This window comes from Dermacentor albipictus, chromosome 9, assembly GCF_038994185.2.
Source record: "Dermacentor albipictus isolate Rhodes 1998 colony chromosome 9, USDA_Dalb.pri_finalv2, whole genome shotgun sequence".
Lineage (NCBI taxonomy): Eukaryota > Metazoa > Arthropoda > Arachnida > Ixodida > Ixodidae > Dermacentor > Dermacentor albipictus.
The window spans coordinates 119,964,279-119,990,528 of record NC_091829.1 but is presented as its reverse complement, the minus strand read 5'-3'; the positions used below and the strand labels follow the sequence as shown (position 1 = coordinate 119,990,528).

At 47.7% G+C, this 26,250-nt stretch overlaps 1 protein-coding gene across 1 annotated transcript in view; it reads right to left on the bottom strand.

Annotated features, from left to right (window-relative positions):
• LOC135911242 (arylsulfatase B-like) overlaps window positions 1-26,250 on the bottom strand; it is a 205,069-nt gene that overhangs the window by 122,823 nt on the left and 55,996 nt on the right. Inside the window, exon 3 of the mRNA XM_065443432.2 lies at window positions 13,495-13,654. Within this exon, the coding sequence (XP_065299504.2) occupies window positions 13,495-13,654 (160 nt within the window). The remainder of the gene's footprint in view (window positions 1-13,494; window positions 13,655-26,250) is intronic.

Below are 26,250 nucleotides of genomic sequence, written 5' to 3'. Positions count from 1 at the left end.
GACAGCCGCGTGTGAAAAGCTGCAACGCGGAAGTCAGCAATTCGTAAAAGTTGTTTTTCTAATTTATTTTCTGGGTACTTTTTGTTTGTAGGCTTGCTTGTACCCAGCCTTTTAGGAAATACATCTTCTATTGATGGTCGTGCTTTCTGTCTCTGTAGTGTCGTGCGCGCTACAAGATGCATCACGGAGAAGCCGCCGCTGGCGTTCGGACACGCAGACGAACCGGCACGCAAGTGACGCTGGATATACAGCTGCATATTGGTGTGCTCGAGCACCTTCTCCTTGCTCTGCCGGTAGGATTTGTGTTCCAGCTATGGATTTGACGGCGTCGCTTTCGGCGGTGGTGCGATCACACCGCCCAGCTACGTGTCGACGGCGCCAGCAAAAGTATTTTGCTTTCGCTTCGAAGCTGTCGCGCATGGCGCTTCAAAACGGCCACAAGCGCATGCACTAGATATAGCTTAACCTTCTCTTAATCATAATTTCACGCATCAAAACGAGAACGACTGGCTGATATCTGCGATGTCTTGGCCGAGATGCCTGATTTCGGACTTGTCTCGTTGTGCATCAGCAGCGGGGCGCTGCTTTGAGTAGAACTATTCTAGTATAGCAGCTTCAGTTCGAGCTGGAGGTTTGATACTGGTGGTCTCTTGTCATGAAAAGTTTAGACCTCAGGTTATGCTACTAAGCATTACTTTCCGTCGAAAAGTTATTGTAGCCGATGTTCGGGTCACCGACGGCGGCGACGCAACATACGCACGCAAGGGAGGAACGTTCCTCCCCTTTTGATTGTCACAAGAGCGCGCGACACGTGAGGTGCTTGCGAAGGAGGAACTCACCGGTCTGACGGAGGAAAGCGGCTGATTCCTCCTTTCTCGCTCCCTTTTTTTAAGAGCGTACACCCTCTCCCACGCATAGACGACGCACTGGATCGGCTCTGCAACGCTAAATACATTTAAGGTATCCTTAGGAGCCATATGTAATAAAGAGGAGAGTGGTTGAAAAGAACTAAAGCAAACAGACAAACACTGGGTTCTGATAACGCAAAGATTCTCCAGATTGTGCAACTTGAGCTAATGTTTTGCAGAAAAAGTTTGTTATCAGTGGTGACTACGATACTTGAGGGAAGGTCGTTCCATTCCCGATATGCACGGGGAATGAAAGTTTGAAAGAAAGACTTCGTGTAACATGAATCAATTCCTACCTTACTCCGATGATCAACGCGGTTTGACATGTACTGAGGCCGCAGTACATTTGAAAATTTCAAAATTAATCTGCAGCAAACTAAAGTAATGTTTAACAGCCTAAGAAGAGAACAGCAGTTTACGACAGGCAGCGAGGCACTGGAAGTCGTAAGGGAATACATCTACTTAGGGCAGGTAGTCACCGCGGATCTGGAGCATGAGACTGAAATAATCAGGAGAATAAGAATGGGCTGTGGTGCGTTTGGCAGGCATTCTCAGATCATGAACAGCAGGTTGCCATTATCCCTCAAGAGAAAAGTGTATAATAGCTGTGTCTTAGCAGTACTCACCTACGGGGCAGAAACCTGGAGGCTTACGAAAAGGGTTCTACTTAAATTGAGGACGACGCAACGAGCTATGGAAAGAAGAATCATGAGTGTAACGTTAAGGGGGGTAAGAAGAGAGCTGATTGGGTGAGGGAACAAACACGAGTTAATGACATCTTAGTTGAAATCAAGAGAAAGAAATGGGCACAGGCAGTGCATGTAACGAGGAGGGAAGATAACTGATGGTCAATAAGGGTTACGGACTGAATTCCAAGAGACGGGAAGCGTAGCAGGGTGCGGCAGAAGGTTAGGTGGGCGGACGAGATTAAGAAGTTTGCAGGCACTACATGGCCACAATTAGTACATGACCGGGGTAGTTGTAGAAGTATGGGAGAGGCCTTTGCCCTGCAGTGGGCGTAACCAGGCTGATGAGTATGGTGAGGCAGCAGTATGAAGTCATCTTGAAGTGTGGTGTAATGGAAAATTTGGTGAAATAGCGAAAGACAGGCTACTCTGCGGCGGTGGTTAGTTTGTGGAATACGTTCTAGATTAACTTTCATTGAAGATATACTAGCGGGGCGGTCATAACTGGAAAGAATGAAAGCAGTAGAATTATTTTATACTAGTTCAAGTGAAGTAATAAAATGAGCACGTACAACGGCGTGGTCAAGTTCAGAGCGCACTAGACTGTTGTAAAGCTGTAGCTTTGAAGTAGACGGTGCTTTAATAAACTTGTGCCGTAAGTACCCGAGCGTGTGATAGGCTTCGTTAATGACATATTCTGTATTAATGATCCAGTTTAAGTTATTTGTAATGTGTACACTAAGATATTTGCATGCCATGATGAGATCTAAGGGAACGTTATTAGGATGGTAGGTGCAAGGATTAGAATTAGGTTCGGGCACGCGCATTATTTTGCATTTAACTACAGAACGCTCGTGTGCAGTTTCCATGAAATCAGTAACTAGGCTAGTGCTGCACCGTAAGAGATAGCTCCAAAAGGCAAGTTTACACAACCGGTCTACTCCACAATTTTTAAACATGTTACTAAAAAAGTTTGTCTTTCTTTTCAAAGAGCAGACTACGAAACTGAGCACAGTGTGTTCCAAAAAAGTTGTTCAAATATGCTCAGAGTAAGTTTGGCTTAGCATTCAGCCAATCAACGGTGGACAAGCAAGGCAAGCCTCAGCGTGAGAACTTGTCTTAGTCACAGCCCTCACAAATATGTTTGCTCGTAGAAACGTTGACCCCAGGCTGAGGCTTCCCTTGCTCACCTATGTTACTCAATTGAAGTGTTCTCCTTGCAACCTCCTTGCTTTGTTTGAATGCACCAACGGAGATCTTTTTCCAACATAAAATAAGTAAATTCCATTTTACAAGGATCGTAAAGTAAATTCCATTTTACAGAATATTTGCAGAAGTTCTTGTATGCGCTGTTGTCTCCATAACGTTCGTTGATTTTCTTCGAGCACTTCACGTATGTCAAAGCCTTTACTGCCGCACCTGAACACTAAATGCGCAACAGAAATATCAAGAGTAGACATATGTGATGCCACATTTATAATATCGTTTTTTTCCCTTGCGCTTCGTGCCTCTCGCTAATGTGTTATGAAAACAGTAAGGCATTGCAGCTCTAGCTGATCTTTCTGACAGTACATCGTTGGCGAGAACATTTTCATCATCATCAGCCTGGTTACGTCCACTGCAGGGCAAAGGCCTCTCCCATACTTCTCCAACAACCCCGGTCATGTACTAATTGTGGCCATGCCGTCCCTGCAAACTTCTTAATCTCATCCGCCCACCTAACTTTCTGCCGCCCCCTGCTACGCTTCCCTTCCCTTGGGATCCACTCCGTAACCCTTAATGATCATCGGTTATCGTCCCTCCTCATTACATGTCCTGCCCATGCCCATTTCTTTTTCTTGATTTCAACTAAGATGTCATTAACTCGCGTTTGTTCCCTCACCCAATCTGCTCTTTTCTTATCCCTTAACGTTACACCTATCATTCTTCTTTCCACAGCTCGTTGCGTCGTCCGCAATTTGAGTAGGACCCTTTTCGTAAGCCTTCAGCTTTCTGCCCCGTAGGTGAGTACTGGTAAGACACAGCTATTATATACTTTTCTCTTAAGGGATAATGGCAACCTGCTGTTCATGATCTGAGAATGCCTGCCAAACGCACCCCAGCCCATTCTTATTCTTCTGATTATTTCCGTCTCATGATCCAGATCCGCCGTCACTACCTGCCTATAAGTAGATGTATTCCCTTACGACTTCCAGTGCCTCGCTGCCTATTGTAAATTGCTGCTCTTTTCCGACACTGTTAAACATTAGTTTTCTGCAGATTACTTTCAGACCCCCTCTTCTGCTTTGCCTCTCCAGGTCAGTGAGCATGCATTGCAATTGGCCCCCTGAGTTACTAAGCAAGGCGATATCATCAGCGAATCGCAAGTTACTAAGGTATTCTCCATTAACTTTTATCCCCAATTCTTCCCAATCCAGGTCTCTGAATACCTCCTGTAAACACGCTGTGAATAGCATTGGAGAGATCGTATCTCCCTGCCTGACGCCTTTCTTTATTGGGATTTTGTTGCTTGCTTTATGGAGGGCTACGGTGGCTGTGGAGGCGCTATAGATATCTTTCAGTATTTTTACATACGGCTTGTCTTCACCCTGATTCCGTAATGCCTCCATGACTGCTGAGGTTTCGAGAGAATCAAAAGCTTTCTCGTAATCAATGAAAGCTTTATATAAGGGTTGGTTATATTCCGCACATTTCTCTATAACCTGATTGATAGTGTGAATATGATCTATTGTTGAGTAGCCGTTACGGAATCCTGCCTGGTCCTTTGCTTGACAGAAGTCTAAGGTGTTCCTGATTCTATTTGCGATTACCTTAGTATAAATAGTTTGTAGGCAACGGACAGTAAGTTGATCGGTCTATAATTTTTCAAGTCTTTGGCGTCCCCTTTCTTATGGATTAGGATTATGTTAGCGTTCTTCCAAGATTCCGGCACGCTCGAGGTCAGGAGGCATTGCGTATACAGGGTGTCCAGTTTCTCTAGAACAATCTGTCCACCGTCCTTCAACAAATCTGCTGTTACCTGATCCTACCCAGCTACCTTCCCCCTTTGCATATCTCCCAAGGCTTTCTTTACTTCTTCCGGCGTTACCTTTGGGATTTCGAATTCCTCTAGAATATTTTCTCTTCCATTATCGTCGTGGGTGCCACTGGTACTGTATAAATCTCTATAGAAGTCCTCAGCCACTTGAACTATCTCATCCATATTAGTAATGATACTGCCAGCTTTGTCTCTTAATGCATACATCTGATTCTTGCCAATTCCTAGTTTCTTCTTCACTATTTTTAGGCTTCCTCCGTTCCTGAGAGCATGTTCAATTCTATCCATATTATACTTCCTATGTCAGCTGTCTTAAGCTTGTTGATTAACTTCGAAAGTTCTGCCAGTTCTATTCTAGCTGTAGAGTTAGAGGCTTTCAAACATTGGCGTTTCTTGTTCAGATCTTTCGTCTCCTGCGATAGTTTGCTGGTATCCTGCCTAACGGAGTTACCACCGAGTTCCATTGCACACTCCTTAATGATGCCCACAAGATTGTCGTTCATTGCTTCAACACTAAGGTCCTCTTCCTGAGTTAAAGCCGAATACCTGTTCTGTAGCTTGATCTGGAATTCCTCTATTTTCTCTCTTACCGCTAACTCATTGATCGGCTTCTTATGTACCAGTTTCTTCCGTTCCCTCCTCAGCTCTAGGCTAATTCGAGTTCTTATCATCCTGTGGTCACTGCAGCGCACCTTGCCGAGCACGTCCACATCTTGTAGGATGCCGGGGTTAGCGCCGAGTATGAGGTCTATTTCATTTCTAGTCTCGCCGTTCGGGCTCCTCCACGTCCACTTTCGGCTAGCCCGCTTGCGGAAGAAGGTATTCATCATCCTCATATTATTATGTTCCGCAAACTCTACTAATAACTCTCCCCTGATATTCCTAGTGCCTATGCCATATTCCCCCACGGCCTTGTCTCCAGCCTGCTTCTTGCCTACCTTGGCATTAAAGTCGCCCATTAGTATAGTGTATTTAGTTTTCACTCTACCCATCGCCGATTCCACGTCTTCATAAAAGCTTTCGACTTCCTGGTCATCATGACTGGATGTAGGGGCGTAGACCTGTACGATCTTCATTTTGTACCTCTTATTAGGTTCCACAATAAGACCTGCCACCCTCTCGTTAATGCTATAGAATTCCTGTATGTTACCAGCTATATTCGTATTAATCAGGAATCCGACTCCTAGTTCTCTTCTCTCCGCTAAACCCCGGTAGCACAGGACGTGCCCGCTTTTTAGCACTGTATATGCTTCCTTTGGCCTCCTAACTTCACTAAGCCCTATTATATCCCATTTACTGCCTTCTAATTCCTCCAATAGCACTGCTAGACTCGCCTCACTAGATAACGTTCTAGCGTTAAACGTTGCCAGGTTAATATTCCGTTGGCGGCCTGTCCGGAGCCAGTGATTCTTAGCACCCTCTGCTGCGCCGCAGGTCTGACCGCCGCCGTGGTCAGTTGCTTTGCCGCTGCTGGGGACTGAGGGCCGGGGTTTGATTATTTTGTTCATATGGGAGGCTGTGGCCACGTACTGCACCAGGGTGGCCAATCCTGCTCTGGTGAGGGAGTGCGTTACCGGTTCTGGTCACCGGGATCAGGCCACACTCCAGGCGTGTTTGTGCAATTTTTCAACACGCGGACTTTTTTTTTAATCCGGTGGAAAAATTTGCCGGCACCGGGATTCGAACCACGGACCTCTTCCGTGCGAGGCGGGTGTTCTACCTCTACGTCACCGCTGCACCGAGAACATTTTACGCTTCCTTTTTAATCTAGCTGAAATTGTTGAACGCAGGTAACATACGTATAGTATTAAACACGTCAAGCAGAGCTGTACGCAACTGCAGGTACGAGGACAGCCCAGCATGAATATCGTTGCCTGAAGCTTCGCTCTCCCTGCTTTAGCGGCACGCCGAACACGATTAGAAAACTTCGCTCTATTTCGGCTTTCAAAGAGAGAGAAATATATTGACAGAAAGACAGAGAGGTCGGACTCGGCTATAACTTGCTCTGGCCTGCTACTCTGTACTGGGGAAAAGGGACGGGGAGGGAAAGGGCTGATGAATGATGATGATGGCATAAGGAGGAGATGCGTATATACAAATTAACAAAAAGCTATAGTGGCACTTGTTATCAGTTTGAATTACGTCAAGGACCTAAAAGAAACTCATCTGATTGCGGCCTCTTATGGATCTTTGCAATGGAAGAGACCAGTTGCTGTCGTTCTTGCGCGCACGCGGGACACACGCAAAATATACGCTCAAGTGTTTCTAGCACCTTACAGTATTCACAGTTTGGGCTAGTATCACTGCCCCCTAAAACGGTTGGTGAATGCGACACGAAGGCGAATCCGGTGCACCATGCTCGTTTTTCTTCTTTTAAGCCTGTGAGGCATACGAATTTCATTTCTTGGTGCCATTTGTGTACTCGCTGGTGTCGTCGATCGGGTTGGGTCCAGTGTTTCGACGTGCGGTTGCGTAATGCGCGACGAAGTAGGGCGCTTGTGTCTGTTCGTGAGAACGGTATATGCGCACTTCAGAAGCATTATCTGAAGCAGCTCTCGATTCAGCGTCTGCCTGTTCATTCCCTATCACGCCACAGTGTGAGGGCATCCACGCAAAGGCGACATTGTGGCCATTCCTAGTGGCGCGGTCGAGGTGCTCTGTAATTTCTATAGCCATGTAATAATACGGGCCCCGTCTGAGGACACAGACAATCGTTTGAAGAGCTGGCTTCCAATCGCAGAATATCGTCCATGCGTGAGGAGGATCCTCGGAGAGAAATCGAAGTGCCTCCGGGATAGCAACAAGTTCTGCGGCAGTTGATGTTGATCTATGGTGTAGTGTAAACCGCCGAGCGATGGTCATATGTGGAATGACGAAGGCTGCAGTGGAGGCATATGGTGTGACAGATCAATCGGTATACACGTGAGCAGTATCTCCACACTCTGCAGAAATGTGTAACAGGGTAAGTTGTTTGAGGCTAATAGATGCAACGGTGCACGTCAAACAATGGAACAATCGCGGAAGCTCATGCTTGTCCTATTGGGGTATATATAGCTGCCCTGCTGTGACTCTGCCTGCAGAGCGCCAAAATTAAAACTAACCGCGCACTTTGACATGCGATCACGAGTTGGGCCGACCAGTTTGGCTTCAACCGCGTTGCGGAATGCTCCCTCCTACATTTTTCCTTCATCCATGCTTCTAGCCTCCGTAGCACTACAGCGCTACTGTTCATATAGAATGAATGAATGACTGCTACGAGCGTAACCTTTGACACGGGGTTGTGGGTTGCGCCACCAAGCTCTCTTTCTTATTTTGCCTAATGTTCTGGCTAACTCTAAAAAAAAAGAAACATAAGTGTGCGTAAACATAAATGTTCACAGCGGCAGTGGAACACTTCGCGTCGTCGTTTTTGATGCCAAACGCACTTTTCGGCCATGTATACCGAGGAGTAGTTTGGCTGACTAACAAAAAACTTATCAGCCCAAGCACTCCGCACAGATGGCTAACCAGCGAAGCTCAAACGTGCGGCCCCGGTGTTTATCACTGGTGAAATGCCCACAGTTCGTTTAAGTCTTTCTCATTTATTAGCTACGTCTTTCTGTTTCTAAATAAATAAATGAATGAATAACTAAATAAATAAATAAATAAATAAATAAATAAATAAATAAATAAATAAATAAATAAATAAATAAATAAATAAGTAAATAAATAAATAAATAATGACGGCGACGTACGCGGGAGCAGTGCCACGAGTCAGCTGTGGAAGAGGACGACGACGCTGGAGCCAATCTCGATCACTATAATTTTCTTTTTTTTTTACACGCGGCTTCGATATTGGGCTAACTAGCCCTTAACAGCCTTGCTGTAAAAAAGAAATCTCAGTTCCGCCTGACGGGCGAAGCACCGATTGCGATAGCAAATTAGTAGATAACTGTACGAAGTAAGGATAGTAGTTTTATCGGCTGTTTAAACTTGTAAACATTCTCTTACTATCTAAACTTACAGTGATGGAATGTGTGAGCGTGACTCACCGAGGAAGTAGAAAGAAACACATATGCACAGAGACAGCACTGTCTTTGTGTGTCTGCTTCTTTCCACGTTCTTGTTTAGTCGCGTTTACACATTCTATCATGGATTCAAACCAACCAACCCGTGGCGGTAACTGGATGACAGCGGTAACGTGGATGACAGCGGTAACTGTATATATGTGAAAACGCTGGAGTTAGGACTCGCGGCAGCAGCCGCAAGCCAATTGACCTCCGTGCATCTGTCGCTTCAACGTGAACGAAACGTCGAAGGCGCAGCGCATACGAAGCTACCGGTACTATTCGCACTCTGCAAACATGGCGGATCGCCTTGAAGATGAGGAGCGCGCGAGCGCGCACTTTGGCTACGTCGCAGATCGCTTTCAAGACATGGATGGATGGATGGATGGATGGATGGATGGATGGATGGATGGATGGATGGATGGATGGATGTTATGAGCGTCCCCTTTGGGACGGGGCGGTGGGTTGCGCCACCAAGCTTTTGCTATTATACTGCCTTATGCCCTACCTAGGTTAAACAATCAAAAAAGAGAAAAGAAAAACGTTATGAACTATCATGCCCAAATTTTTTGATCCCCTATTGCGAACTGTGCTTTTGTACGTCTCCGTCTTTTGTAGTTTCCCTACTTTTCTTCCACCAATCCTCCGATCGCCTCTTACTAATGCCTATTGCGGACATGTTTGCTTTACCACTGCTCCCGCTGAAACCAAGGGCTTCAAGGAGGCCAGTGGTGCCTAAGTCGACCGCTGGGTAGACGTCTTCACATTCTAATAAAACATGCTCCATAGTTTCCCTAGCTTTACCGCAGCAAGCACATGCTTCTTCTTCTTTCTTATATCTCGCTTTATAGGTGCGTGTTCTAAGGCATGCCGATCTCGCCTCGAAAAGCAATGAGCTTCCCTTTGAGTTATCATAAATGGCCTCCTTCCTGATTTCGTTATTTCCTCTTAAGTAGTTACTCATGGCAGGTTTCTTTTCCATTCCCCCACCCACTGGATTAAGTCAGCCTCTCTGACTTTCCGCTTGACCTTCTTTGTTGCTGTGTTGCCCACCCCACAGGCCGCATACTTGCTGGTAAGTTCCTAATTCTTTTCCTCCACTGTGAATCAATGTTTTGCCTGTACAGATACCTGAACACTCTCCCAGCCCATTTACTTTCTTCCATATTCCTCAGCCGTTGATTGCAAAAACCGCAGCATAAGAACATGACAAAGTAAAAAACATCAGTTACACATATCAGGAGGTATGGAAGTCAAAGATGGGAACAAAAAAAGATTATCTCAGATTAGTACACGTATTGCAAAGGTACTGAAATTCGCAATCTAGCTGCAGAGACAACGAAGCATGGCTAACGCAAGTGTCTCCTAATCTTTTGATGTGGAATGCCTCGATAATTTCCCGTGTAGTTTGGCATTTGTGTCTGGAAAGAATTTTTGTGTCTTCAAAGAAAGGTTTACAACCACAATTGAAACAGTGTGACGCTAAATGTGATGCATTAGGATTGTTTAGTGAATGTTTGTGTTCTTTTAGTCTAATGTTAATGCACCTGCCGCTCTGTCCAATGTAGGCTTTCCCGCGCTCCTCCTGTCTGCTCCTTTCTGTGTCCGTGTTCACTTCGCGCTACAAGCCAAGACCATGTTACCGTACCAATTCGCCCAACTGTCTATCCTTTCGCATTACCTCTCTGAGTTTCCGCTTGACCTTCTTTGTTGCTGTGTTGCCCACCCTACAGGCCGCATACTTGCTGGTAAGCTTCCTATAGTTGTTTTCCTCCACAGATACCTGAACGCTCTCCCAGCCCATTTACTTTCTTCCATATTCCTCAGCCGTTCTTCATACTCAATTTTACTGCGGGCTTCCCTCACTTCACCGACACTTCACCGGTGCTCAGACACACGAGCACCGGCAACGCCTCCCTACGGCGTCCGCCAAAGGCGTCTGGTGCGGCGTCTGCGATTCGCGTGGTATGGAACCGCGGGCGAGGAGCACAACAAGGACCGCCCCTCCTCCCTCGCCTGACCCCCTGCCTTGCGCGCCACAGGAGATGGCGCACATCTAGGCGGCGTTCCTCGCTCGCGCACGCCAGATTGAAGCTCGTTCACCGGCTCACCCTCACACGTTTTAACGCGAGAGCGTTAAGGAGCTCGTGTCGCAGGAAAGCCGGTGTCGTCGGTGTCGGCGTCGGCAGCGTTGGCCGTGAGCGATAAATCCCAGCAGGCACTTCATGAATAAAAAACAACTCGCACGATGGGCTGGGTGGGAATCGAACCAGGGTCTCCGGAGTGTGAGACGGAGATGCTACCACTGAGCCACGAGTACGATGCCTCAAAGCGGTACAAAAGCGCCTCTAGTGAATGCGGTGTTGCCTTAGAAACGAGCTGTTTCTAAGGCTCAGGCGTGCGTCGCTTGCTCAGGCGCACATTTCGTTGCCGCGCGCAACGCTGCGTTGCTCGACGCACACCGCGTCCGATGAGGGGCGCGTAGTCACTGCGCCGTAGCCCATTGTCATACACCCCTTGGCGGATCGACGGGAACGCTGTCGCGTTCCATTCTTGAAGGCGAAGCTTAAGCGTCCTCCAATTTTTTGTTCATACGGAACCTCACGGCGACAGCGATGGAAGAAATACGCCTGGAGTGTCCATGTAATTTCTGTCGCAATAAAATAGCCGTGCTTGAACGGGATTAAATCAAGTTTGTCGAGCGATAGCACGGTTTTGCTTGTTTTGGGAAAGGACACAGACGTTGCTCGGCGCCCCCCCCCCCCCCCATCAGCAACTACCGCGTCTACAATTGCACTACAAGACAACACGCAGACGCTGCTCGGGGCGGCAACAGCAGCGAGCGAATTGACGACCTTCATGCTGCGTCTGACTTGAACGCGAGCGTCGGAAGCACAGCGCATACGAAGCTACCAGCACACGGCGCACTTTGCCCACATAGCCGATAGCGTTGACGATGAGGCCCGCGCGACCGCACAGCTTGTCCACATCGCATATCGCTTTCTAGATATGGGCGCCAACGCAGCAGTCGCCGGTAGTGGCTGAGCTTGAATGTCAGATGTGCGGAACCAGGCGTTTTCTAGGTTTGTACCTGGAGTAGTGAAGCTATCGCTCTGAAAATTATGACTCCAAAAAACATCTGTTCTCTTATGGGCTGGCCACTGAGGGGAAAAAATGGCTGCGTCTTAGCTAAGGTTAAGCCCAGGATGCGAAGCATACTAGCCTTTAGTTTAGTTGTTGAACCACTGTTTAGCCTGGTGAACTGCTGTTGCTTGGCTATATTTGGTTCGGCTAGACTGAAAGTGAGAGAGGCACAAAGGAGAGATGCCTCGACCTGCACCACTAGTGTATCGCAGGTGTGAAGAGAAAGCCGAATTTAAAAATTGGCTGAGGCTTAGCTTGGTTAAGCTTAGTAAGATGCGAAGCATATTGGTGGCTAAACTTGGTAAGTAACTTGTCGCCGAGCCGCATAGTGAGCACGTTGCTTGGCCAGACGTTCTTCCCGCTCTTCATCAGTCTCTGTAGCACGCCGCAACCTTCGCTTCTCATTCCAACGAGCAGCTCTGTCTCCAGGAGGCATCTCACCTCGTGAGTGTCTAGCAGAGGCAAGCGCAGCTGCTTATATACCGCCGCGACGCCGCGAGCGACGGCGCGAGTTGGAGCCCCGTTTCTCCTCTGTCGTAACGTCACGGTGTCACGTGGTATTGAAGGCGACACCGCCGCGCCTGAGGAGCTGGGTTGAGCTCTAGTAATATGCTTCGCATAAAAGATATGGCTGTGGCTTAGCTAAGGTTAAACCCAGGATGCGAAGCATACTAGCCTTTATTTTAGTTGTTGAACCATTGTTTAGCCTGGTGAACTGCTGTTGCTTGGCTATATTTGGTTCGGCTAGACGAAGAAACAACTCATGCGTTACTCTGCTTCGCCTTCAAGAGTGGAACGCGACAGCGTTCCCGTCGACCCGCCAAGGGGTGTAAGACAATGGGCTACGGCGCAGCGACTGCGCGCCCCGCATTGGACGCGGTGAGCGTCGAGCAACGTAGCGTTCGGCGCGGCAACGAAATGTGCGCCTGAGCAAGCGACGCACGCCTGAGCCTTAGAAACAGCTCGTTTCTAAGGCAACATCGCATTCACTAGAGACGCTTTTGTACCGCTTTGAAGCATCGTACCCATGGCTCAGTGGTAGCGTCTCCGTCTCACACTCCGGAGACCCTGGTTCGATTCCCACCCAGCCCATCTTGCACGAGTTGAGCCCGGCTTGCAGCTGTTGTGACGTCAGTGCCCTAGCGGGAGTTAGGCCGCAGTACCATCTGTGCGACCGCAGGCGAGCGCACGAGCTGAGACCCGGCTATGTAGCTACGCGGCCGCAAGCGAGCGCATGAGTTGAGCCTCCGCTTTTGCAGCTGTTATGACGTCATATGGTAGCTACGCGGCCGCGCGCGGCGCAGCAAGGAAGAGCGTGGTTGTGCGGCTAGTATGCTTCGCATAAAAAAAACACCGTCGGGTCGAGCATGTCTGAGGGATGAGAACCGAAATGCGTGAGTCTGGAGAATGGTAATGCATTTATTAACTTTTAATATTAATAAATCGAGGAAAATGGCTCATTAGTAGAGGAAATTAAATCTAAATTTTTTGAAATCAGATTCCGCTCCCGCAATGCGACGCGGCGTCGTCAGTGTAGCATTACGGATTTCGTGGTATTTTCGTGCATTGGAGCCCTTTCTCTTTTCGGGGCGATTTCTTTAAAGATAAAACGTGAAATATTCTGCTCTCTATTTCTCTGCTTCCGAACAGATGCCAAGGAACGTTGCACGTACCGTAACGTATGGGGTAGAGCCCCGTGAGGAACGCAGCCCGGGAAGGCGAGCACAGCGGCTGCGTGTAGTAGCCGTTGAGCAAGACTCCATCCCACGCCAAGGCGTCCAAGTTGGGCGTCGGGATCTGCCTGGACCCGTGGAAGCTGACGTCATCCCAGCCCTGAAACAACGCCGCACCGCCACTGTTGTGATTTCATGGTATTTCATGCTGTGCTTTCGTCGCGATACATAAGCAGGTCGTGCGCTCGCACGGCTGCGGGAGTTTGCCGTTTATAGCTACAGGTACTGCTTGTTATGATTCTATATTGAATTGTTGGTTCTCTAACAGGCAGGCAAACAGCACAATGAAGGTAGTGTAGGCCATGGAGGTAGGGCAGCGAGGTAAAATAGGGCAGCCGAGCATTCGTTAAGATTAAAATGATAACTGAAACTTAAGTAATTAAAATATTTGTAAAAGAAACTGAACACAGCTGTACCACTAGACAGACTGCATAACTGCTGGCTGATTCTGACCGATTGACCGACGATAGAAAGCAACATAGTAATGATTAGATGCGCCGTAGCCGAGTGCACCCTATTCAGTTTGACCAGTAGCGATTCTTCCACTACATGCTTTCCCGCTCAAATCAATCCAGGCACCCGCTATATTAATCCAAACGCCAGTAAATTTATTTCAGGTGGCACACGTTTATCCCAGGGCCAAATAATGTAATCTACGCGCCACGTATTGTAATCCTAACGCCAGTGAAGTTAATTCAAAGGTGCATTTGCTCAGGTGTTCTAGGAAGTTAAAAATAACGACGAAATGTTATAACTTTGCGCCGACCAACGATAACTGAAGAGACTTCTTGAAGAGCGCTGTCATGTGACAACGAAAATGCATTCCCACGCGATGCATCATCGAAATAATACACTGTTATAGACATTTTATTAGTGCCATGAACATGTCGTGCAAAACGCACCTATTTGATGGCTTTGCTTCCATGCATTGAAAGGAATGGGCATCCAGCACCAAACCTTTGATTTCTAAAGCTGGTAAAAACAGGCTGAAAAGAGCGTCACGTCACATCTCATAATTTTGTTTTTTTCACGCCTCGTTGACATGGATATCAAATGAACGAGCTTCGAACAACATCTGCGATTACAACCACGCAGCGCATCAAAGGTCTCGTGGAAGAAGGCGTCACGGTACCTCACGTAACATTCGCCAGCCTATTCCTGATTCCCAACCATATTGACATGGATATTAAATGATCGGGCTTCGAAGGAGCTCTGTGATAGTACCCACGCAGACCATGTCAGACAACGTGGTAAAGGATGTCGCGAGACCTGGCGAACATTCGGTAGCCCACATGCGATTCACAAATACGCTGACACAGGTGTCAAACCAATGGGAATCGCAAAAGCTACGCGATGGTACAACGTAGCGATCGTCAAACCACATGGTAAAGGCTGTCTCGTGACCTCACGTATCTTTCGCTAGCCCACACCTGATTCCCAACAATACTCGCATGGATATCAAGTGATCGCGCTTCGAAGAAGGTCTGCGATGATCGGTACACACGTCGCGTACTTGAGACCAGGTGAAAAACACGCACGTGACATCATGTAACATCCACAATCCCCTGGGTAATTCGCAAGCGTGAAGACATGGATATCAAACGAACGGGAAAATAAAAAGCTATGCGATGGTACCCACGTCCAGAGCGTCAAATCACGTGGGAAAGGATGTCACGGGAGCTCGCGTATTTTTCGCTCGCCCATGCGTGATTCTCAACCACACTCACATGTGTTTCAAATGAACTGACTTCGAACAAGCTCTGCGGTGCACGCACGTCACGCACGTAAAACGACGCGGTAGCGGGTGTCACATGACATTGTGTAACTTTCTCCAGGCTCCCGGGTAATTTTCAACCATACTGACATGGATACCAAACGAACGGTCTTCGAAGAAGCTCTGTCATGGCACCCACGCAAGACACGGCAGACCAGTTGGTAAAGGGTACCACATATTCTAGCGTAACTTTCGAAAGCCCACACGTCATTCACACACTGACAATGGTATCAAACGAGCGAGAATCGCAGAAGCTATGCGATTAGAAGAAGCTGCGCAATGGTACCAACGAAGAGCACGTCAGACCACGTGAAAAGGATCGTCACGTGACTTCACGGGACTTTTTCGAGTCATTGGGTGATTCGCAAACATACTGACATGCATACTAAACGAACGGGAATTGAACAGACAGTGCGACTGTTTCCACGCAATACAACGGAAACGAAGGTGAAATGAGCGTCACGTGACTTCACGTGATTGCAGAATTTGCAAGTATTTCAGTCTTCATCATACCTTGCTGGTGAAGCAGCGCAGACACGGACACAGTGAAGACAAACAGGAAAAGACAACACTCGCTGCCTGTTTGTCTTCACTGTGTCCGTGTCTGTGCGCTGCTTCACCAGCAAGGTATGATGATCACTCACCAACTAGCCCAACTTTCCACTTTACGGAATTTCAGTCTTCCTGTGCATATGCGAGGTAAGATAAAAAATAATGCAGGCTTTACCGATTTAGTCCTATCAGTACCAGATCGCTTTCAAGGCAAATTTCTCACGCCGTGATATCCACATCAATGGGTTCAGCACACAGTCACGTTCAATGCAGAGTTACGTGAAGTCACGAGACGTGCCTTTCACCTCCATTTCCGTGGTGTTGCGCGGCAACAGTTGCGCAGACTTTTCGACTCCCGTCCATTTATTATGCATGTCTTCACTTCCCTTTTATTTCCTTGAAGACCCCTCAATGGGGGTATTACATAAGGGGTGGGTTTTACAAATGTTTATTCTAATTAGTGGCCACATAAGTTCAATGAAGACTATTAGTATTAAGCTTATCAGCAAACATCGATGACCAGGTGATTTCGGGTATGTGATGGGGCAGGCCGTTCCAGTCGGTTGATGATCGGCAAAGGAAGGATGCAGAGAAGGTTGTAGTACGGCTACGTGGACGGATTACCTGCAAGGAATGCCCTGTATGCAGGGAATGGCGAGGGGGTGGGGCCAACAGATATGGTGCATGATTGAGCGAACTGAAATAAAACTTATGGAAGAGGATTAACGGATCAATGCGACGCCAGTATGATAGCGTGTTTAAGGCGGACTGTGATTTTTGTAGTGATACGGTAGTGTTTCAAAAATACGAGGAATGAATGAATCGTGCCGCACAATTCCTAATTCTTTCAAATGCATTGATAAGCTAAGCTTGGTGTGGTGACAAGATGGGGGATGCGCATTCAATTTTCGGACGTACGAGCATCTTGAATACTAGTAGTTTGACGTGTTGCGCTGCATGGCGCAGATGACGTTTTAGGAATCCCAGTGTGTGGTTAGCGGAGGCAGTAATGCGTGTTACATGAGCAGACCAGTCTAAGTCGCATGGAACGGTGACGCCGAGGTATTTAAATGTATAAACATTTTCTCGGGTAGTATTAGTAATATTATACGGTGATCATAAGAGCTGGTGGCGGCGAGTGAAGCACATTACATTTATTGCGGTTAAGGGTCATTAACCAGCCGTTACACCAGTCTTGCACTTTGTTAAGGTCATTTTATAACATACTGTGGCCAGAGTCGTTAGTAATTATGCGGTAGATGACACAATCGTCAGCGAACATACGGATTTTAGAGGAAAGATTAAGAAGAAGATCGTTCGTATAAATAAGAAAAAGTAGGGGGCCTAGAACGCTACCTTGTGGGGCGCCAGATGTTACAGAGAGGGGCGTGGAGGTGCGATTATTGACATGCACTGACTGTGATCGGTCGGCGAGAAATTGAACAACCCAATTTAAGATGTCAGGGTGCAGGTTCAGCTGGGAGAGCTTAAGTATTAGGGGTTGGTGAGGTAATTTATCAAATGCTTTAGCATGATCCATAAAAACGGCATCGATTTGGGTGTTAGCATCGAGATTAACGTGTAAGTCATGGACGAACATAGAAAGTTGCGTTTCGCACGATAGACCCTTACGGAAGCCATGTTGGGATGGGTGAAATAAGTTGTTAGTGTCAAAGAAGTACATAATTTCGGTGAAGATTACGTGGTCCATTATCTTGCAGGGTACGCTGGTCAGGGAAATCGCTCGGTAGTTAAGAGCTGAGGTTTTATAACCTGATCTGTAGATTGGAACGACCTGCCCTTTCTTCCAGGGTGAAGGTGTTGCTACAGGAGAATAAAGACTGTGAGCAGATTAATCTGAAGTACGATGCGCAGATGAGTTTAGTATTTTTTAACAGTTTAGAGTTGATGCCATCCGCCCCTGATGTTGATGCGAGGTTTAGCTTTTCAATTATTGCCGTTACGCTATGTTCAGTGAATTCGATGGGTGACATAACAGATTGAACAGGTGAAGAAGGTATAGGTAACAGAGCATCAGGTTCAGTGGTGAGTACTGATGAAAACGCGCGGTTAATTTCATCGGCACACTCTTCTTCGGGGATTACTATATCGTTATGGTCGGCGATAGGGATAGCATCCGGTGTTGTGGGGTTTAGAAATTGCCACAACGTCTGGGGGGTTAGTGCCTAGTACACGAGGCAACGTGTCATGGAAAAAGAACTGTTTTTCGCGGTGTATAGCTGAGAGATAAACTTTCTCTGCCTCGTAATATTTGTCCCAGGCCACAGCACAATTGGTTTGCTTTGCTGACCGAAAAACTAGTTTTTCCCTAAAGTTGATAATTTCTTTTGTGAACTAAGGTTTATTGTTGTTAGTCGGTACTGAAATAACTGGAATGTGGTTAGTAGCAAGGTCGGTGATTTTTTGTTGGAAGATCGACCAATTTGCTTGAAGTGTGCGGTTGTGGAATTCAGTACTGAAAGTGGGGTAGAAGGACATCAGTTCGTTGTTTTTTTTTATGGGGTTTTACGTGCCAAAACCACTTTCTGATTATGAGGCACGCCGTAGTGGAGGACTACGGAAACTTTGACCACCTGGGGTTCTTTAACGTGCACCTGGATCAAAGTACACGGGTGTTTTCGCATTTCGCCCCCATCGAAATGCGGCCGCCATGGCCGGGATTCGATCCCGCGACCTCGTGCTCAGCAGCCTAACACCATAGCCACTGAGCAACTACGGCGGGTGTAAGTTCGTTGTTAATGGCTTCGTAGTTGCCTTTGTCGTATAAGCGTATTATTATATTCCATCATTCTCGTTTTGGAAAGCTAAAGTGAAAGACAGTCTGGATTATTTTATGGTCTCTAATTGCCGGTAGATAAGATATCGAAGATACGCTAGACGGATTGTTAGTTAGTATCAAATATAAAATGTTGGCCGAGTCATTCATTACACGTGTTGGTTCTAAGACTAGCTGGGTTAAGTTTAAATAAAGCACGTTTCGAGGAAATCATGTTCGGTTGTACTATGTGACGATGGTGGATAGCTATGCCAATTGATATTTGGAAATTAAAGTGTTCGAAGAGCAAAATATGAGCTTCATAGTGTATTTTTTCATTAGTACAACTAGGACGCAGTTGAGCTTGTCAGTAAAGCTAGTGCCTGCTCGCGGGGGGCGGTAGCAAACGCCAAGTAAAACGGTTTGCGCGGCTGCACGAAAGAGTAGCCATAATATTTCGGTTGTCAGCATGTTTGCCAGCATGTTCCTGAATCACCCAATAACTGGAGACAGTCCCGTGAGGTTACGTGACACTCCATTTTACGTGGTCTGCCGTGCTCTTCGTGGGTACTATCGCAGAGCTTCTTCGAGGACAGTTCGTATGATATCCATGTCAATATGGCTGAGCAGCATGTATGGGTCTTCGAAAGTTAAGTGAGGTCACGTGATACCCATCGCCACGTGGTCTGTCGTTCACTACGTGTGTACCACCGTATAGATTCTTCAATTCCCATTTGTTCCATATCCAGATCGGTATGTTTGGTAATTGCCTCCGGGCCTGCGAAAGTTGCGTGATGCTACGCGACTCTAGAAAAGAAAATGATCAGATGTCACGGGACGCTCTCTTTAGCCTCTTTGTATCAGCTTCAGAAATCAACGGTTTGTTGATGAATCCCCATTTTTCTATGCCTGTCAGAGAATCCATCAAATAGCTGACTTCTGCCGGCCTGTTTATGGCATTAATATAATACCTATAGCAGTGCCTTATTTCTAAGATGCATCGCGCGGGAAAGGCACTTTTTTTGTAACATGACAACGGTCTTCTAGAAGTCTCTTCAGTTATTTTGGGAGGCTGCAAAATTATAACATTTCGTCCTTATTTTCACCTTCCTAGAACACATCCGCGAATGTATTTTTGGATTAACTTCTTTGGCGTTAGGATACGTCACGCGTAGAATAAGCTATTTGGCACTGGGCTTAAATGCGTGGTGCAAGGATTAAATTGACTGCCGCTTATAGTAATATAGCTGACGCTTGGATAAACTTGAGTGGGAAATCTCTAATACCGAAGTTCAACCCCACAAGGCCCAACTTATTACTTCTTATATGTTGATTTGATATTTTGATGTTAGTGAATTTAGTGCATTCTGCACTTGTGCATGCTTAGCATACACGTGTGCGATTGTTTTTCTGTCACTCGCTTTTTTAATGCAAAGCATGATATAGGGATATAGGAAGCTCTCAGTAAGATCACACAAGGTTGTTTTAATCGTTTGTTGCAATAGCAATTGCACGAACAGCATAAACAAATTTTTGCCGTTGCCATCGGTGTCGGCGTCACGATGTGGGTCTGGGTATATTTAGGTATATGTAACCTATCTGCAATGACATGCTTTATGACATGCGGTATATACGGTTTACATTGCCACACCATTCTATCAACGAAGGTGAATTTTGATAATGTCAGCCCAAAAACAAATGTCATGCAAGAAAACTCCTACAGCGCATGCCTTTTATCTTAAATCTTCTCGTACCTAAATATGAGAAGTGCAACACAATAACACAGCAGAAGCCGGAAAATTATGTAATTTCTTTTGCGCCGCTGTCCACAACCTCCGGGATGTGCCTAGGAGAGGGCTTTGAAACATACTCGATACGAATAAGAAAAGACGTTGACTTTTATTAACAAACCTAAACGAAATTGTCCATTGACAGGATTCAAACAAAGCACAACAGCTCATTTTTAATTAGCGTACGTTTACTTCATATTCATATTGGATTCATATTGCCACTACAGTGACGAGTCTTACATTTCGCGTATTATTATCACATAGTAATGATGGTGAAGATATCACCGCCCCTCCTAGTCCGTGAAGGTGGTCGAACAGCGAAACTGTCTTAGATACACCGTGTGTTGCACCAGCCAAGTCAGGAGAGAGAGAAAGAGAGAGAGAGAGAGAGTAAGGAAAGGAAAGGCAGGGAGGTCGACCAGACGAACGCCCGGTTTGCTACCCTACACTGGGGGAATAGAAAGAGAAAAAAAGGAGGGAGTAAGCACTGAGTGCGTGTGGGAGGATGCACAGGGACACTACAAACGGGCTCTTCAGCCAGTGCACTTCAAGTAGTGTATTAGTGCACGAATCGGTTTTCGTGTCTGTGACGGGTGTGGCCACGGTCCGGGTATCTTTTACTCGGAGAACGGTCTTGAAGTCGGTTTAAGGCTGTCCGCAGAGAGAGCCGTTCTATGTCGTAGCGAGAGCAGGTACACAACAGGTGCTCGACGGTTTCCTCGCACCCTCAGGATTCGCACACTGGGCTCTCTGCCATTCCCATGCGATAGAAGTAGGCATTCGTGAACGCCACTCCCAACCACAAGCGGCGCACCAAGGTTGTTTCGTATCGGGAAAGGCTAGATGGAAGTTGTAGCCGTAGCATGGGGTCTATTTTACACAATCGTCAATTGAAGGCGCCTGACCTCCAGAGAACTTAAGACTTTTTGCGTGCAAGTAAGCAAAGTTCCCTGGCAACGTCCGACCTCGCTAAAGGTGTTGAACGCGTCTGGTTGCCTTCGTGGGCAGACGGACCGGGCATCCTTGTCATCAAGGTTGTTGCCCACGATGCCACGGTGAGCAGGCATTCATTGAAAAATAACGTTGTGCCCTCTTTCTAGAGCATGGTGGTGCACTTTCCTCATGTCAGATATCATCTGTTCGTAAGTTATGTGATTGTGATGACCCTAATATGGGGCAAAGGCTCGTGTACTCAATGGTTCGGTTGGTTCTCTTAGGCGGAGCCTCCGAGAACCCAATTGAGGACGAAGCCGTTGATTTCAACATACACAAAAATACTTTTAATCAAACTAAAAAGAGGCATAAAGTAAATAGAAGGGAATAGTAAGCATGCCTAAAATAAACACTCAAGCAAACATTGCGGCAACGAACACACATAGGGCTTGCATGAGGTTAACGAGTGCGCGAGTCCGGGCTTGCCACGAGGGCAGGGACGCGTAACAGTCTCGACGCTGCGACACGGCGACAAGTTGGCGAAAGGAGTGGCGCCGGTCTCACCATAGGTCGCGGCGTAAGCTGACCGACCGGGCGACCGGAGCGCGCCAGCTCTGGCTACGCGAGGTAAAGCGGGCGGCTTGGTGGCAGGAGCAGACGGCGTCGGCGTTCCGGCCGGGCAGCTGGCGTAGAACTCGGGCCCGAAACCCGACTGTTCTCATCTCGCCCACGGGCGCAGAAGCTCACCGGCCTTGAGCAGCTGGCGGCCCGCTCTGGTAGACGGGCGACGCACAGGAACAGGTTGGCAGGAGGCCCCGGTCGGGTGAAGTCCTAGTGACTCGGGTCGGGAACCCGACGGCCCGTCTTCAACACCCGCTCCGGTGGTTGACCTCCTCCTGCCGTTGCTTCCTGGAACTCTCCTGGCGTCTCCTTGCGTGTCCTCTACGTCTCCCTGCGTGTCCTCTCGTTCTGCCAGCACACCACGCTTTTATGCGAAGCATATTACGAGAGCACAACCCAGCTCCTCAGGCGCGGCGGTGTTGCCTTCAATGACCTTTGACCCCATGCCATACCACGTGACACCGTGACGTCACGACAGAGGAGAAACAGGGCTCCAACTCGCGCCGTCGCTCGCGGCGTCACGGCGGTATATAAGCAGCTGCGCTTGCCTCTGCTAGACATTTTCTAGGTGGCTTTGATCGGACGCGGTGAGCGTCGAGCAACGCAGCGTTCGGCGCGACAACGAAATTTCTAGGTGGCTTTGGCTCAACTCTTGCAAGATGGGCTGGGTGGGAATCGAACCAGGGTCTCCGGAGTGTGAGACGGAGACGCTACCACTGAGCCACGAGTACGATGCTTCAAAGCGGTACAAAAGCGTCTCTAGTGAATGCGGTGTTGCCTTAGAAACGAGCTGTTTCTAAGGCTCAGGCGTGCGTCGCTTGCTCAGGCGCACATTTCGTTGCCGCGCCGAACGCTACGTTGCTCGACGCTCACCGCGTCCAATGCGGGGCGCGCAGTCGCTGCGCCGTAGCCCATTGTCTTACACCCCTTGGCGGGTCGACGGGAACGCTGTCGCGTTCCACTCTTGAAGGCGAAGCAGAGTAACGCATGAGTTGTTTCTTCGTCTAGCCGGACCAAATATAGCCAAGCAACAGCAGTTCACCATAACAAGGTTTTTCATCCATCCATCCAGCAGTTCACCAGGCTAAACAGTGGTTCAACAACTAAAATGAAGGCTAGTATGCTTCGCATCCTGGGCTTAACCTTTTTCTTCTGATCTAGCCGATTTGGCATTCTCGGATTGGCTGCCTGACGCCCCGTGGTCTTTTCTAATTGGTTTGCTTTTCTTTTTGTTGTTTTTCATGCGCCGCGCGTTCTCGTGCCGGACGCTCTTCGGCGTCGTTGTTTTCCTTCTTCCAGCACGGAATCCGCGTTGGCGCGCGTGCACTCATTGTCGTCTGCTCCTGACCGTCCCGATCACCACACCATGTCGCGCACCACACATCACATAAGCCCCCTTTTTAACAAGTTTTTCTGAAGAAAAACTGCCGCTCAGTGCGCGACATAGTTCACAACACTACCGTCATGGTCTGTCCACGAGATTGCGCACAACACTACAGTCATGATCTGTCCACGAGATAGCGCTGTATGGTTCCAACGCACAGTTTACTGAGCATGCAGATGAAACCGTTAAAGGAAAACACTAATTCAAAGAAAGCACAGCAAGTAAAAAAAGCAAAGAAACTAGCATCAAACACTAACAGCATAACATTGCGATGACATAACCTTGCTATGGTAACAATAACATCTAGAGGCGTAGGGTTGTAGTTCCCCCTGTATTCTACTCATGTAGTCCGCCCTGAGAAGTTCCGCACGTTGACTTTCTTGAAGGTCATCGCCAAGTTTAATTGCTTCTACACCTGAGTCTTCATTTTAACGCGACAGCGTTAAGGAGCTCGTGTCGCAGAAAAGCCGGTGTCGTCGGCGTCGGTGTCGGCATTGCCGGCGTTGGCCGTGAGCGATAAATCCCAGCAGGCACTTCATGAATAAAAAACAACTTGCAACATGGGCTGGGTGGGAATCTAACCAGGGTCTCCGGAGTGTGAGACGGAGACTCTACCACTCAGCCACGAGTTCGATGCTTCAAAGCGGTACAAAAGCGTCTCTATTGAATGCGGTGTTGCCTTAGAAACGAGCTGTTTCTAAGGCTCAGGCGCACGTCGCTTGCTCAGGCGCACATTTCGCTGCCGCGCCGAACGCGGCGCTGCTCGACGCTCACCGCGTCCGATGCGGGGCGCGTAGTCGCTGCGCCGTAGCCCATTGTCTTACATCCCTTGGCGGGTCGACGGGAACGCTGTCGCGTTCCACTCTTGAAGGTGAAGCTTAAGCGTCCTCCAGTTTTTCTTCTGATCTGGCCGATTATCTCACGAGTATCGCACGTGGAAATCCAATGCGAGAACACATTTCTATAAGTCCTTCGGCCACCGTAGCCGAATCGATCGACGGCAAAGCTATCGCATCTGGATATCGGGTAGCGAAGTCCACCAGGGTCAGTATGTATCGGTTACCCTTATTTGACGTAGGCTTTAAGGGTCCAATTATGTCCACCGCCACTCTTTCAAATGGAGTGTCTATTAAAGGCACGCGACCAAGAGGTGCCTTGCCCACCTTGCTCTTAGGATACGTTCGCTGGCAAGTGTCACAAGAGCGTACGTATCTTCTCACTGCTTCTTGGACTCCTGGCTAGTAGAAGGATTCTAGAACACGATCGATCGTTCTCTTGATTCCTTGGTGTCATGCCATCAGGCTTTCGTGCGCCAAAGTGAGCACTTGGCCACGAAATGTTTGGGGTACTACCACTTGTTGGGTCGTTTTGCCCGAGGGTAGCCGGCAATGACGATACAGCACTCCCTTTACTACTTCGAATGAGTAGGATGCCAACCTTTTGCCTTGGAACACTTGACCCACTTTGTTCCTGCAAGACTCTAAGGTCTTATCTTCGTTCTTGGTCGTGGTAAGATCCTTCATGGTTATTTTCAAGGCGCTGATATTGATCGCGGATGTTTTCGGCTGTTGGTCTCGGCTCTTGACGCCGACCAGCAAAGCATCCGGGGAATGGTCTTCTCCCGTGGTTCTTTTCCCACTTGCTATACCATCTTCGATGGGCTTCTTCAGTCTTTTTGTCCAGGTTTTATCTGGATCATGAGGTTCTCGTGAGCCTGGTACATTTCCGATAATAACATCGTATAGAGGAGCTGTCATACACTTTACAATCGGTGTACCAGAAAAATAAGGTGAATTCATTTCAACCTTGGCCTCGGGAACTTCAATGCTGTTGCCATCCGCCAGGACAAGCTTAGCGGTGGTACCTGTCAGAGCCTTGTCTGGTACGAGGGAACGACGCACGACCAGCGTGTTGCTTCCCGTATCTCGCAAGACTGACGCGGTCTGTCCGAAGACAACGCCCTTTAGCACTGGCATCTTGCGTGCTACAGTCCCTGTGTGGGTCTTCACCGTTCTAGTTACGTCTTCTTGTTCAACGACTGCTGTGTTGGAATCTTCCAGGCATTGTCCTGGCGACAATAGGCAAGACGTCTTCTTTGGTGGACCGCTTTTCTTGGTGCAGGCCACAGAGTTTCTAAATAATGGGGCGCTAGTGTCTACGGGGGTTCTCATGAGTGTTGCCTCAACCTACATGGGAATGATGGGAAGTACAGGCTTCGGATTGACTTCGATTTTTAGACTAGTGGCGTTTCCTTCTGGTGCAGTAAACAAAGCTATACTTAAATATTATCGCGTAAAATCTAATTTTATTTCTGTAGTATGGTATATAATGTACAACACGCTACATAAACTTTGTATGACTTTGAGATGGAAGCAAGGTTTACTATGGTTTGTCACCAGGACACATCAGGGTATGCATACTTGTGCGATTCTGGTCCCAATTTAACGCCAAAGAATAATTATTTATTCATTTTTGCAACAGCAAAACAACCGTGCATGTACTTATATAAAAATACTCATCAAGTATTTCTGAAAATAGAAATGTTGTATTGTGACAAAGCGTTGCGCTTTTGAGCGGAATGCTACAAGTGTAGTCTGCTACGACGCTTTCTCGCTGCATTTAACGCGAGACTTTTCTCGCAGACGACAGGCATTTGCGAACTCTCTCGCTCTTTCGAAAGGTTGCGTCGGCTGTCACGATTGCTGAACGTCTTCAAGTACTTTTAAGCACATCCTGCTGCAGTGCTAGCTAGGACGCTAGTGACCTCCTACGAGTATGCTTCATCATATTTATATTGGTGTACCGCTTCCGAGCGTCACAGCGTGGCTTTGCGGGTGCCCATTGTGCGACACTAGACTACAGCTAG